At 36.9% G+C, this 14,036-nt stretch overlaps 6 protein-coding genes across 8 annotated transcripts; 2 read left to right on the top strand and 4 right to left on the bottom strand.

Moving 5' to 3' along the window:
* Positions 1-393: 393 nt before the first annotated feature.
* Positions 394-1,276, bottom strand: MPC (maternally expressed pab C-terminal). Its single transcript, XM_010467774.3, has 2 exons — positions 914-1,276; positions 394-808 (listed from the first exon to the last, which is right to left on the bottom strand). The coding sequence occupies exons 1-2, from the start codon at positions 1,025-1,027 to the stop codon at positions 557-559; spliced, it is 366 nt and encodes a 121-aa protein (XP_010466076.1). The 5' UTR covers positions 1,028-1,276; the 3' UTR covers positions 394-556.
* A 645-nt stretch (positions 1,277-1,921) lies between these two features.
* Positions 1,922-5,294, top strand: LOC104746320 (uncharacterized). 2 transcript variants are annotated; one of them, XM_087488090.1, is made up of 14 exons: positions 1,922-2,545; positions 2,673-2,767; positions 2,865-2,978; positions 3,070-3,174; positions 3,261-3,332; positions 3,456-3,568; positions 3,676-3,810; positions 3,917-3,985; positions 4,068-4,155; positions 4,253-4,324; positions 4,412-4,512; positions 4,601-4,718; positions 4,795-4,854; positions 4,942-5,294. In XM_087488090.1, the coding sequence occupies exons 1-14, from the start codon at positions 2,446-2,448 to the stop codon at positions 5,161-5,163; spliced, it is 1,464 nt and encodes a 487-aa protein (XP_087344216.1). In that variant the 5' UTR covers positions 1,922-2,445; the 3' UTR covers positions 5,164-5,294. The 2 variants fall into 2 exon arrangements, 1 of the variants encoding a protein (XP_087344216.1); XR_015582101.1 differs by having other exon boundaries at positions 1,990-2,545; positions 4,412-4,456.
* LOC104746321 (transmembrane protein, putative (DUF677)) lies at positions 5,262-7,207 on the bottom strand. Its single transcript, XM_010467773.3, has 5 exons — positions 6,927-7,207; positions 6,194-6,799; positions 5,748-6,102; positions 5,601-5,667; positions 5,262-5,484 (listed from the first exon to the last, which is right to left on the bottom strand). Exons 1-4 carry the CDS (start codon positions 7,003-7,005, stop codon positions 5,652-5,654), a joined length of 1,056 nt encoding a protein of 351 aa, XP_010466075.1. The 5' UTR covers positions 7,006-7,207; the 3' UTR covers positions 5,262-5,484; positions 5,601-5,651.
* A 506-nt stretch (positions 7,208-7,713) lies between these two features.
* Positions 7,714-9,593, bottom strand: LOC104746319 (polyadenylate-binding protein 8-like). Its single transcript, XM_019237362.2, has 5 exons — positions 9,270-9,593; positions 8,910-9,028; positions 8,142-8,789; positions 7,963-8,040; positions 7,714-7,866 (listed from the first exon to the last, which is right to left on the bottom strand). The coding sequence occupies exons 1-5, from the start codon at positions 9,493-9,495 to the stop codon at positions 7,843-7,845; spliced, it is 1,095 nt and encodes a 364-aa protein (XP_019092907.2). The 5' UTR covers positions 9,496-9,593; the 3' UTR covers positions 7,714-7,842.
* A 289-nt stretch (positions 9,594-9,882) lies between these two features.
* LOC104746318 (uncharacterized protein At4g06744-like) lies at positions 9,883-11,731 on the top strand. Its single transcript, XM_010467770.2, has 2 exons — positions 9,883-10,787; positions 10,966-11,731. The coding sequence occupies exons 1-2, from the start codon at positions 9,946-9,948 to the stop codon at positions 11,531-11,533; spliced, it is 1,410 nt and encodes a 469-aa protein (XP_010466072.1). The 5' UTR covers positions 9,883-9,945; the 3' UTR covers positions 11,534-11,731.
* Positions 11,653-13,842, bottom strand: LOC104748319 (PLC-like phosphodiesterases superfamily protein). Of its 2 annotated transcripts, none has more exons than XM_087489503.1 (8): positions 13,608-13,842; positions 13,349-13,471; positions 13,109-13,249; positions 12,850-12,948; positions 12,463-12,766; positions 12,157-12,380; positions 11,968-12,054; positions 11,653-11,875 (listed from the first exon to the last, which is right to left on the bottom strand). In XM_087489503.1, exons 1-8 carry the CDS (start codon positions 13,686-13,688, stop codon positions 11,693-11,695), a joined length of 1,242 nt encoding a protein of 413 aa, XP_087345629.1. In that variant the 5' UTR covers positions 13,689-13,842; the 3' UTR covers positions 11,653-11,692. The 2 variants fall into 2 exon arrangements, with proteins under 2 accessions (XP_087345629.1, XP_010468285.1); XM_010469983.2 differs by having other exon boundaries at positions 13,109-13,246; positions 13,608-13,841.
* Between the last annotated feature and the right edge of the window lie 194 nt (positions 13,843-14,036).

Here is a 14,036-nt window from a genome sequence, read left to right as displayed (position 1 = left end):
AGATCTGAAGCAAGACAAATCGATAAATTTGATGTATATGATTTTGGACTAAAACCTTTTGGACATATGAAACCCGAAATCGACAAAACTGATAGGTTCTCGCTTATCTCGTTGCCAACATAAATTCAATTTAGTTGTCGTTTCAGCACCACACTACAATCTTGTTACCACATATACCATCGTATATTATATTTTTATTCATAATCATAAGTGTGACAATTAAATCGTGGATTCAAACTTTATTCCATTGTTGTTATGATTATGGATGACTGAAAAATGATCGGAGATGAAATTCATAACCAAATCGAATTAAAAGGAGTCATCAAGATGATTTGAGCCCCTTTGTTATTACTTTGTTCCTATCACTTGAGGCTCTAACCATGCACCATACGATTTATTTGGAAAAAACAAAACATTTTTTATTCATAACATTATTGTCATTGTCAATAACAATAATATTTCAATACTTTTATTCAAACGAAAACAAAGATTCAAAACTTAGACTTGAAGCCAGGGTTTGATTCTCATATTGATAAACAACAACCATAAACACATTTCAGAGTTTAGGTTTAGGGATGATGGAAGCCATGAACTTGCAAGCAGCTTCCTTCTTTACCAGTTTTAGCTGTTGCGGAATCCAGTCAGCTAGAATCTTAGTTGCCTCTTTGACAGCTTCTTTGAGGGCTTCAGGTGATCCTATCAAATCAAGGATAATGTCTTCGTCCATTTGTAGAAGCATTCCTGTGATTTTTGGTGCCAACATTGGTTCAAGATCTGACACCAAAAGGTACAAATATTCACTCATGATCTACAAAGAAAAAAGAAAAAAAAAAGAGAAACGTAAGTCATAGAAAAATAACACAACTTATATCCCAAAAGTAACATGATCTAAAAAAAATACAATTAGTTTTACCTGTCGTTCTTGTTCGGGAGTTTTAGGAGTTGGACGATAAGGAGGTGAACGATAAGGAGGTAAATTAGAGCCAAGGATTACTGGTACAGCATGAAAAAAGGTTCCACGACCCATGGCTTAAGGGACGAGGGTGGCGGTATATTTGTGAGAGGAAACAAAATGTAGGGTTTCAGAACAAGATTTCGTTGCTGTATATATAGCAAGGCAAAAAATCTATTAAGATAAATGAAGATAAGATTTTGATAATTGAGGAGATTCTACATAGACTTAAGACCGTACGTGTGAACCACGTGCTATAATGTTGATAACACAAAAATGATATATAGACTTAAAACCGTACGTATGAACTACGCGCTATAATATAGATAAGACATAAATAATATAAAAATATATATCATATTCAAGATATATTCAAGGTAAATAGTATAAAAATTTGGTTTTAGATTTGTTGAAAGACAATTGTCATATATTGCACATAGTCTAAGTAATGCAATTTCACTAAATGTATTTATAAACATTTGTTATATAGATATCTATAAATAATACAATTACCTAACTCATACAATATTCCTAGGATAAATTAGCGTGATGCATGAGTTTTAGGTTGGTTTTTATTTAAAACACTGTAATTTTTTGACAATTTTAAATTATACAACAATCTAAATGTAGTACACTTTATAAGTAGTCCACAATGTACACATTGTTACAATTTAATTACACATGGATTTTTAGTCTTTTACACAAAGGGAATCAAATGTAAGCTCTTTCAAAAGAAGATTTGACACGTTTCGTCCATCTACTCCTAGTCAACGTTCTCTGTACCTCTCCAAATCTCTTTAAGGTATTAAATCTTAAGAGACTATGAACCCTGACGCGCGTCGAAAGGAGACTGTGAACACGCGCATTAGTGAATCCCATAATATAATCCATTAATTTTTGGATGTGAAAAGCCCATAACAACAACTTCATGGGCCTAATTTATATAACCCATATGACAAAAGAAATAATGAGGCAGAACAGAACAGACACAAAAGCAATGTTTGGGTTTAATTAGGGTTTGAGATATGGTGGAGATTAGGATAAAGTGAGGACCTACCTTCTACTTTATTAGTCTTGTAAACATTACATTACAACCTTTGTAATTTGGTCTGAAATTAATATTATTCTCATGATTGAAATGTCGGCAAGGAAATTATCTCTGTATCCTTTATCTGTAAATTTTTTTTATCAATTTGTATAATTAAGTTATTAATCGACCCAAATGTTTGATTATACATTTTTGGAAACTACAATGATGATTGGAGGATCGACCAAGAAGATTAAGAGACTTAAGAGAATAAAAAGTATTAATTAGGAAAGGAAAAATAGAAAGGAAGTACATAGGCAGATCCGTTGGGTGGAGTTCAACGACATTAATTCGCTGGAAAGCTTCGGTTTTGTTCCTCTTCAGGGTCCGTTACCCTTCCTCTTCTTCTTCTTCCTTCTTCCTCCTTCTTCTTTGTTTCTGAATTCCCAAAATCGAACCTTTTGAAATGGCGGAACGACACAACAAGGAAATGATTCGTCTTGAACCCGAATCTGTCATCCCTATCCTCAAACCTAAACTCATCATGACCTTGGCTAATCTCATTGGTCAGTTTTCTTCTTCCTCCCTTGTACTCCGATTTTGTATCCACGACCCAAATTTTGATTTTCCTTTGTTTCTTTGTTTGGTTGCAAATTGTGGTCGGATAAAAAAATTGGCTTGTGTGTGTTACAGAACATAGCAATGACAGACAAGAGTTCCTAAAGCTCTGTAAGAGAATTGAGTACACTGTTCGGGCTTGGTATCTTCTTCAGTTTGAAGATCTCATGGTCTTTTTTTAACCTTATTCCTCATCCTCTCTTACAAACACTTGTCTGGCTTTTGCTTTTTTTTTCTTTCTCATTTTATCATGTGTTTTGTCTCCAGCAACTCTACTCTCTGTTTGATCCTGTACACGGTGCTCAGAAAATCCAACAGCAGAACTTAACCTCTAAGGAACTTGATGTCCTTGAACAAAATTTCCTTGCTTACTTGTTTCAGGTTTGTCTCTTTGATTCATTATGGTTAGCTTATTTCCTCCTTATGTTTTTATGTATGCTCAGTGTTCTTGAAATGTGCTATTTTTGTAAAGGTTATGGAGAAGAGCAACTTTAAAATAACAAGTAATGAAGAGATGGAAGTTGCACACTCTGGCCAGTATCTTCTCAATCTTCCCATCAAAGTTGATGAGTCTAAGGTTATATTATACAAACACCATCTCCGTAACTAATGCTTTTGCGTTTTCGGTCTTTAAAACAGTTTTCTTTCTTTTGCTGGATGAAGCTTGACAAGAAGCTTCTCAAGAAGTATTTTGAGGATCATCCACATGAAAATATTCCAGACTTTTCTGATAAGGTACAGTTTGAGTTTGTACAAATACCTTTCAAGACTATAGTTTCCTAAAGAGTTTCTTGATTGTTCGTGAAGCTAGATGTGTTGACAAGACTGATTCTGTTTTACCCTTTTTTTTTGGTATAGTATGTCATCTTCAGACGTGGTATTGGACTGGATAAAACCACAGATTACTTTTTCATGGAGAAATTGGATGTCATCATTTCACGTTTTTGGTCCTATCTCATGAGAATCACCAGGTTAGCACACATTTCCCAGTCTGCTCTTTCTTAAAGTTCAGTAATTGTAGAAAAAAACAGTTAGGCATATGATTACATTTTGGTGTCGTAACATCTTGAGATCACAGGTTAGAGAAATTACGCGGCAATAGGTCAAGCAGTGTTAACCAGAAAGATCCCAAAAAAGATGATGAGACAAACCCTGACACTGATAACGAAGACTTATATGTTGAGCGTATTCGCCTTGAAAATTCAAAATTGAGGTTATTACTTAGTATCCCTTACAAGTTGTGATTTGCTTTCAACCCAACTTTTACCATTCTGTATGTATATATATGTGATAAATGGCCTTTCTATTGATGAATTCAGCGTTAAGAGTTTCTTGAGCAAGCTCACAATACAGGAGCCTACATTCGATAGAATCATTGTTGTATACAGGTAAGGTTTATGTATGTCTCTGTTTCAGCTTTTTGTCACTTTGTGAACTTGGAGTTCAAGCATGTGGTGTATGATGTTGCAGACGAGCTAGCTCTACAACAAATTTAGAACGAGGTATTTACGTCAAGCATTTCAAAAACATTCCTATGGCCGACATGGAGATTGTTCTTGTAAGCTTCTGTGCTTGTCCTTTTTTCCCATTGCATATTGGATTTTGTAGCTAAACAAATTGCAAACTAGCTGAAATAACATTAATGTCGTGTGCAGCCTGAGAAAAGAAACCCTGGACTGACTCCAATGGATTGGGTCAAATTTTTGATATCTGCAGTAGTTGGTCTGGTTAGTCTTCTTGGTAGATTCTTTTTTTCTTTGTTGCAGTTCTTGTTCTACATGTCTTTCTTAGTTATCATATGACTTTGTCTACAGGTAGCCGTGCTTACTTCGGTTGAAATGCCTAAATCAGATCCATGGGTAATTATTGCCATTCTCTCCACAGTGCTTGGTTATTGTGCAAAAACATACTTCACGTTAAGTGCTTTCTTTTTTATCCTTTCTAAGCCGTCATTCTTGCTTGTTAGGCAAATAGTTGCTTATCTTATGTTTGTATTCCTTCAGGTTTCAGCAGAACATGGCGACGTACCAGAACTTGATAACACAGTCAATGTATGATAAACAACTAGACAGCGGGAGGGGAACCTTACTACACTTGTGTGATGATGTGATTCAGCAAGAAGTAAGTTCCTGCATGAATTTAGTGTATACATTACATACAATAGAAACACAAAGCTCATTTGGATTGCAATGCGCAGGTAAAAGAGGTGATGATTTGCTTCTACATACTAATGGAGCAGGGTAAAGCCACCTTGGAGGTACATACACCTAAGTTTTTACTCATTTTATTGTCTGTTATCATCAATGAGTGCTGACTTGAGTTGGTTGGAATGTTTGGTAACTAGGATCTTGATCTGAGGTGCGAGGAACTGATAAAGGAAGAGTTTGGTGCGACGTGTAACTTTGATGTTGAAGATGCAGTCCAGAAGCTAGAGAAACTGGGCATCGTTGCCCGGGACACCATTGGAAGGTACTACTGCATGGGGCTGAAGCGAAGCAACGAGATTATTGGGACTACCACGGAGGAGCTTGTTCTGAAGGCCAAACAGGGCGTCACCCCTTCTTAAATTCACCTTCTCTTATTTCAACATTTGTTTTCTTCTTCTCATTTCAATGTGATTTAAAGGTACTGTCTGGTTGTTACTAAATTCAAGTGCAAGAGGTATTGTCTGAAGTGCAACAAAATTATTTACCAAAAGAATTGTTCGATATGATTGATATGAACCAATACAACATACAATATCGAACTACTACTGCTAGTGCTTAAGGCAGGCAAGTCTATGAACAATTAAAAAGTTCTATTCCCACCTACAGATAGCTCAACAATGTATATGAAAACCACCTCTGTCCTGTTTTCCTCTCTCATTAGCTCAGGATACTGTAAGAGCCTAAAGCAAAAGGATAGACAAATGAAGTTTAGATATCATCCCAAATAACCAAAAGCAAATAGATACACTGTTTGAGTTTGTTAATAGATATATGATATTATGCAAAAACCACTGACCTTTGTAATCTTGATTGATCTTTGACTCAAGATGGCAGTACTTTCTTCTCTCTACAGATTACCATGGCTGCCCAGAGTAAAAAGTTAGGTAAGGACCAAACTAGCAAGCATTGGGAAAATCTGATACAAAGAGGTTGAGGAGCTTACGTTCGGGGAAGATGGATCTCTTTAAGGAGCAAAGATCTAGCTTTGTTAACGTTAGTGAACCAAAGGCAAATATGATCCTCAAGATCCTTGAGTTGATGAGTTAGGTTAAGGTGGCTCTTGCGAAGCTGTTTTGCAATCTCCTGAATCGAATGCAAGTCCCTCCCCCTCTCCAATCCAAGCCGAATGAAAAGCTTGTCGTATTCAATCCCCGTGTGCAAACGGGAGACAAGTCGGTCAATGGTGTCAAGATCTTTGTTGAGCACAAAAGTACCCTTGGCAGCAGCATTGAGCTGAGATATGTTAGTTAACTCCTTCTTCTTGAAACTGTGAGGGAGGTAAGGACTGCACAAGGGACCTGCAACAACAACAAGGGTGGGAATTACATAAGAGGCGAATAACAGCAGCAGAAGCAGCAACAAAAGCAGCAACAAGACATAAGACAGAACCAGCTGTGGCATGGTGGATGAGGCGGACTCGTGACCTAGACTTGCGGAGACGGCTGTCCAGCTTATGCTTCAGCTGGGAGAAGCATAACTGGGTCTCTTGAAAGCTGTAAGATTCAGGAGATGAGAAAGGGTTCTCAAACGTGTCTAGCTTAAGAAAAACATCGAAGGCCAAGTTACAGAGGGACTCGTCAATGGCGTCGTGGGAATCACAGGGAAAGATGTTGAAGAGTTCTAAAAGAGGTGTGTAAAGGTGGTGGCGAGCGCTGTGAACGTTTTGGTAAAGATTCAAGCAAAGACGGGTAGCGTTTTCACTGTGTTCGAAGTAAGTGGAGACAAGATTGGTGAGTGTAGTTTGCTTAGCGTGTCTAAGAGATTCTTGAACACATTCTTTGTTTGGTTGGAGTACTTGAGAGAGAAGCAGCTCAATGTTCGGTTGGATTTGCTGATGCTGATGATGAAGATGCTGCGTGGGATCAATCACATGAACACGTGAACGTATGTCGTGGTAGGAAGGGGTTTGAAAAGCGTGAGCCAACTCACGGCTGAGGTTAAACGTGGGAGACAGGATAGAAGCTTCGTTTCTGGAAGTGGAGGCTACACCACTCTCTGTTCAACGGAAACAGAGCCAAAAGATAAAACTCAGTTACGCATTTTAACAAACACGTGGTGGGCAACTCACTCAGTGAGATATTTAAACGAACACGTGGTGGAGGGGGAGTGAAAAGACGCATACCTAAGGAAGGATGGGGAAGAGGGTCGTCGCCGAGAGAGGCCTCCGGAGAGGCTTGGTTGAAGGAGAGACAGTGCGGCATCCAGAAGATGAACTTGATTCATCAATGGAGAGCTACTGGATTATATAAAGCTGATGACTTTTCCTACTCAAAATTGAATGTCTTAATTGTCTTCTTTTTGACTTTTAGTTTTAAGTCATTTTTTTTTGGTAGAAACTTTTAGTTTTAGTCATAGTACTGACTATATTTATTTTTGTTTAATAAAATTTACGATAACAATGTTGATTTATTAATTTTTTTTTGTAAAATATCTTTTATGATCATGAATATAAAAACTAAAAATCTTCGATAAAATTTGTCACCGAAAAACACAAGCCACTTTATTTTCTTTGTGAAAAAAACATATGAATAAATAAAAAATAGTTCCTTCATTATTTTGAGTGAGTGTTTAACAGTATGATGTATATTGTGACAGTAAAAAAACTGCAAAATAAAAAAGTAACAATAACAGAGATTTTTAAAAAATTCAATTTGGAAAAAGTCCATTTGTAATGGTATAAGTATTTGTGGATTTTGGCATTTTGCTATTTTGTTTTATATATTTTAGATTTGTTATTTTTAAAGATTTTAAAAGTCAATTTTACTTCTTTTTTTTTTGGACAAAAGTCAATTTTACATTTATGTTTGGATTTTCTTGGTTTCCTGTTTCTTGCTTTTTGAGTTTTGTGTTACGGTTTAGTATTTGTTGTTAAATATGTACAGTTTATAGTTTTTTAAGTGGCCAAATATGAGAAATCTACAAAGCCATTAAGCAAATGACAAATCCAAATTGACAAAATAGCAATTTCAACAATAATCCCTTTTCTTTTTGGGTTACAAAACTCGGAAAATAAGCTTTTCATTCTAATCTCTCCGATTTTAATGTCCATTAATCTCTTCCATCTAAAAAAATCAAATAAAGACTTTATTAATCATTATTGATTAGTTAGTATCTTTGTTAGTATAATAACTTATAAGTAATGAGCTGCATTGTCTTACCGCTCTAAGAGCTTCCTCTGACTTCAAAAATGAAACAAAGCCTGATCCTTTACTTACTCCACTAGAGTCTCTCATGACCTGTCCACATTCATAAATGTAAAATATTGAATCCTTTACACTGAAGTTGGAAAGAAACGACCTTAATGCATGTTGTTTTCTATGTATAAAGTTTCTCAAACCTTGCATGATGTTATAGTTCCATAGGAAGAGAAGAAGTCTTTGAGGATTTCATCTGTTACTCTTTTATCCAACTTCGTAACACACAAGTTACTCGAACCCTGTGACCTGTTGACCGCATGTTTTAAACCTCGCTTCACTTCAGATTCCCTCTGATACTTCTTCTTAGAGTTAGTAACAAACCACTCCTTGTCATCAAACCTCTTTCCGTTTAGAGCCTCGACAGCTTTCTCAGCATCCTCTGGATTCTTAAAATTAACAAAGCCAAAACCTTTAGACTTTCCTTGAGGAACCTCACCATCCCTAATGATCACGCAACTCGTTGTAGGTCCAAACTCTTGAAAAATTGTGTTCAGTTCTTCATCGGTCAAGGACTTGGAGAGGTTCTTGACATAAATATCAGTGAACATTGCCTTTTTGCTTGGAGAATCTCTTTGCAGAAAAGGTCCAACGTATACTTCTGTATCGTTAAGAAGCATTCCATTCAGATGTTCTATGGCCTTATGAGCTGATTCTTCCGTGTTGTACTGTACAAATCCAAAGCCTCTTGACTTACCAGAGGCATCAGTCGCTATTTTGAATCTAAGAATGGATCCAAAGCACGAAAATGTATCGTAGAGTCCTTCTTGATCGATGGATTTGTCAAGATTCTGAGACAAGTTACGGATCTTAAGAAATGTCAAACTGAAGACCAAAATACAAAAGAAAGCCACACAGCCCTTAGTCTTGCTACAATACTAGCTAGAAAGAAGAAGTGATGTGTTTGTTACCTTTATGAATATATTACCAACTCCCCGCTTTAGAAGACTTGGATTATGGACATAGTACATAACTCTAATACTTCTTACTTTAAGAGCAGTAAAGTTCAGCATTTCCATTGCTCTTTTAGCTTCTCACCGATATATCAACCAAAAAAAAAACAAAAAATGAGAAGTAAGAACATAGAAATGGTAAGACCAGTTCTGAAATCCAAAACCTGCATTGTGCATTCGTTTAGAAAAATGTCAACGTTTTGGTAACAAGATCATCTCAATTGTCAACTCAACTCGAGAAATGACTACTCTGACTACAACCCTAATCGGATTTAAATAGTATCATCAATATGAGGTAAACTTGGTGAAAAAGTTTACCTTCTTGAGGATAGTCAAAGGTAACGTAGCCATAGCCAAGAGATCCCCCAGTGGTCAAATCTCTGCAAACACGAACAGAACTCACATGACTCGCATGGCTAAACGCATCGAACAACTCAGAATCTGTCACGCTCGGTTCCAGATCGCCAACGTACAGCGACGTCTTCCCTTCTTCAGCCATTTCGTAAATACTCTGTTCCTCTCGAAACCAATTCCAACAATCCATTGTCTCCTCTCTTTAGTTTAGTCCAACAAGTCCAATAATATAGTACATACTTTTTGTTGCTCTTAATTAATGGAAAACGCATTAGAGTTATATGTATAAACTAAAGCCAATCACACACACTAAAGAAATTATGTTATCCTTTTTTTTTAAGTTTCTAAGAATTTTAGCGGAAACCGTTGACGGGAGAAAAAAATGATATACACCAACGAAGCTAGCTACACATAACACATGTATCCAACCACCCTTTGGCATTATATAATAGGGATGAAGAATTTTATATTAATGTTTTCTCATTCTAACAAATAATTCATATTTGGATTTAACTATTTGTATTGTAACCTAAACCAGCCCACAAAAAGACATGTGCATTGACTTCTCATCATTTTCACACTCTTTCTCTATATAACTCTCCTTAAGCCAATCCTCAAGGTTTGCATAAATTTGTCACCAATGGCCCCAAATTATAATATTCTTTCCATTTTCTTGATTCTGTCTCTTCATTTTCTTTCAGTTCTAGCCACCGGAAAAAACCACATCACCGACAGAAAAGCTTTCGAAATTATCATTGGCGGTGGCGAAATTATCATTGGTGGTGGCAGTGAAAGCTCCAACGACGATTCTCCGGCGCCTTCTCCGGAGCAAGAAGACTTTTCTCCGCCGTCTCCTCCTTCTCAAACACCATCAGCGCCGCCACCACGGCCACTTCCTCCTCCACCACCACCGCCGCTAATATTCTCGAGCCCACTAATAAAGAAAGTGTTTCCAGTCATCAAGAATTTCCAGAAGCTAATCGAAGACGATCCAAAGAAGATACTCAAAACATGGGTAGGCACCGACATTTGCGCTCAGGACAAATACATAGGACTCGAGTGCGCCAAGTTCCCGGGAACAAACGACGACGCACTTGGGAGTATTCAGTTCAACAACTTTAACTTCCGTGGCAAGAAACTCCGGCTAGATAACTTCCTCGACAAGTTAGAAGAAGTGACCATCTTCCACGCAAACAGTAACAATTTCTTGGGATCTGTTCCAAAACTGAACAACTTGAAGTACCTTTTCGAGCTTGATCTCAGCAACAATAAGCTCTCTGGAGAGTTCCCGAGCTCTGTGTTAAAAGCAACGAACCTCACGTTTCTTGATCTAAGATTCAACTCTTTCTCCGGTTCTGTGCCTCCTCAGGTGTTCAATCTCGATCTTGACGTATTTTTCATCAACGACAACAATCTTGCTCAGAGACTCCCTGATAATCTCGGATCCATCACCGCTCTTTACCTCACATTCGCTAACAACAGGTCTCATTACCACACTTGAATCCAAAATTCCCCATTATAGTTATTTACTCTGTTTTCATATCAAGAACTAAATAAAGTAGGTTTAGTATGACGTCAAGAGAAATTTCTGAACTAGGTCTTGTACTTTTGAGGTTCTAAAGGTTTTTTTTTTTTTTGGGAATTTCATGTGATGATGCAGATTCAGGGGTCCTATTCCGAGAAGCATTGGTGACATTAAGTCCCTACAAGAAGTGCTTTTCTTGAATAACAAGTTAACCGGTTGTTTACCTTACCAAATTGGGAACCTTAACCAAGCTACGGTTTTTGATGTTGAGTCTAACGAGCTAACCGGTCCAGTTCCTTACTCTTTCGGATGCCTAAACAAGATGGAACAGCTCATTTTGGCAAGAAACAAGTTCTACGGTGCCATACCGGAGATCCTCTGCGAGCTCTCAAGCCTCAAGAACCTTTCTCTCTCTTCCAATTACTTTACACAGGTCGGTCCAAAATGTCGAACACTCATCAAGAGAAGGATTCTAGACGTGGGTAGGAATTGTATTCGAGGTCTTGCGAATCAAAGAACATGGTGGGAATGCGCCAGGTTTTTCATGCGGAGACAGAATTGTCCTAACTCCAAGTCTTTCTTTAATATCCCTTGTGGCAAAGATCTGCACCGAATTAAATGGGATCAAGAAGGATTAGACGGTCAGGCTTCGCAGTCTGTATCTTACGGTGCTCTTAACCCGGACCGGATTCGGAATCTCTAGCCAAAACAAACTTGTTTTTATTTTAATAATGGTATTCATCGTTTGATATTTGTAAGTGTGGCTTATTTAAATAAATGCAATAATTTTTTTGTATGTATTTAGGTGACTACAAGTAAAAATAGATAGAATTTTTTCATTACTATAATGTAACCATTAGAGTCAAAAATATGAGAGAAGTGAAATAAAGGTTACAACAAACACAGAAAGCCCAAGTTGGGTCGGTTTGGTAGATGGATGACCATAGCCTCTAGTGGCTTCAGCCGTTAGCTTCGCGATCATCATTAGGTTAGATTCCGGTTTCTTCTCTTCTTGCTTCTCACACGTCCCATACGGCATGTTCTCCTGTACAGTCACGTTTAGTTTCATCTTTCATAACATATAATAGCATAATTCACAATCACATAGTGACTACATATAGTCCATAGAATACTAACTTTACAAGCGGCTATATCTTCACAGCCGCACAGTGAGTGACCATTTGCAACATCCACTGCTTTTGGAGCTCCTCCACCATCGCTTCTCTATACAACACACATACATGAACATTACTTCATGACTCACAAGTTGGTTTTGGCTAGAGATTCCAAATCTAAGCAAAACCGAACTAACTTCATTACACGTACCTTGTAGAAATCGACTGCAATGAAGTTAGGCCAACGTTGTCCTGCGGCTTCTTGACAGCTTTTTATGGTGTCAAGAAGAGGAGCAGAGTTCTGCTTACAAGATCCGATCACATCTGCAGTATCCGGAAAATAATTGACTAGAATAAGTGATCTCGATCTATCTCCCATTGCAACTGATTCTGGTCTATTGGTACACCCTCCAGCCTTCATCCCTCCATCTCCATCTACAAAATCATAACATTGTATCAATTAGTATCATATATGTTATAATCAAATTATGATGTATTAATCTATTTGGTGACCCACATCGATTCTCTATCATGTATCTCCATGTAAATGCAATTCCCTCAGACGTTTCTTTTTGAGGGTTGGACGTGAAAACAAGCAATCTTTGGTTCTGACTGATCATATCATCAAGAGTAGGCCAATCTTCTCCGTTTTTAGGCATTCTTGTTACGGGAAACATGAAATTTCGTAATCCAGATGCATCAAATACTTTGGTTAAACCATGAGGAGATTTCACGTAGTCCTCGAGGATAAGCGTTACAACAACATCCTTATTCTTTTCTAGATACACTTGAAACTCCTTTAAAATGTTAACCGCGGGTTGCTACATATATACAAAAAATAATTAGAAATATTTTAATTTGGACTTTGGACCTATTGATTTATAAAGATCTATATGGAACTTACAAATGCGGTGTAATTGAAGCAATTTCCACCGTAGGAATGGCAAAGCCATACATCATTTTGGAAGTCGTACATGTCAAGCATAAACCCTCTAACACCATTCTGTAATAACACAAAAAAAGGTAAAGATAAGAATCATATTAAAGAATGAAACTTTAAAAAAGGGCTTTATCAAAAGTATAATATTACTTCTGAAAAGGGGTTTTATCAAAAGAAAAAAACTTTTGGAATGGCTTTACTATGATGAAAGAAGAATATTTACAATGAGCTGGCTAGTGATTGAATCTTGTTGGTTGGAAGGAGCAAGAATCATAGAGCCAGTGCCTGATTTTGCACCTATTCGAGCAAATGAATTGTGGGTTGTTAACCACGAGTACTTGTTGTACGGCAATCCTTTTACCTTCTTGACACATAAAACATGATCAAAATGATCAATCGATTCAACAAAATATATTAAGAATATATAATGATTAACCATGAGAAAAGAAAAAAAAAAAGGAACCTTGGAAGTGGGGTTAATGGGTTGCATTCGGGTGCATCTAGGTCGGAAACTATCGCTGGCGAGACACGATTCACAGTGCAACCCCCGATCACAATTCTTGTTCACGATGCATGTTTCTCCTTCCTACCAATCAACACAAATATCAACATTTTTTTTTTTGTAAATTTAACCGAAACCCACAATTCATTAGGGTTTTTAGGTTATAGATAGACACATTTATGATCAATTCTTGAGAAGGATTTGTTCAGATTTAAGTTACCTTGAGGGCATATGAAGAGCTAAGGAGAAGAAAACATGGAATGAGAAGAGCTGTTAGAAAGAAGGTGAATCTCTGAGACATTGTCTTCTTTCTTGCAACAAAATCCCATATAAAAAAAAAAATAAGTTTTTTAAAGAATAAAACCCAAAGATTTTTGGCTTTGGGAAGAAGCAACAACTTCGTAAAACTCCAAAAGACTTGGAATGGGTGATTTGCATTATTGGCTTTTGACCAACCAACAGAAAATAAAAACTTAAGTCTAAATTTGTTATCGAAAGAAAAGAAAAAAACAAGGGGAACAGCGAACATCTCGGAAACAATGATTAATATTAATAGCTTACATAAGTGAATTCTTTTGCTTTTCTAAACATACTTGTTACAAACAATTATTTTAAAAATATAATTAACAAAAAAAATTACTCCCTCCGT

Source organism: Camelina sativa, chromosome 15 (genome assembly GCF_030686135.1).
Source record: "Camelina sativa cultivar CO46 ecotype springtype chromosome 15, ASM3068613v1".
NCBI classification, from domain to species: Eukaryota; Viridiplantae; Streptophyta; class Magnoliopsida; order Brassicales; family Brassicaceae; genus Camelina; species Camelina sativa.
This window is presented reverse-complemented; position numbering and strand designations above follow the sequence as displayed.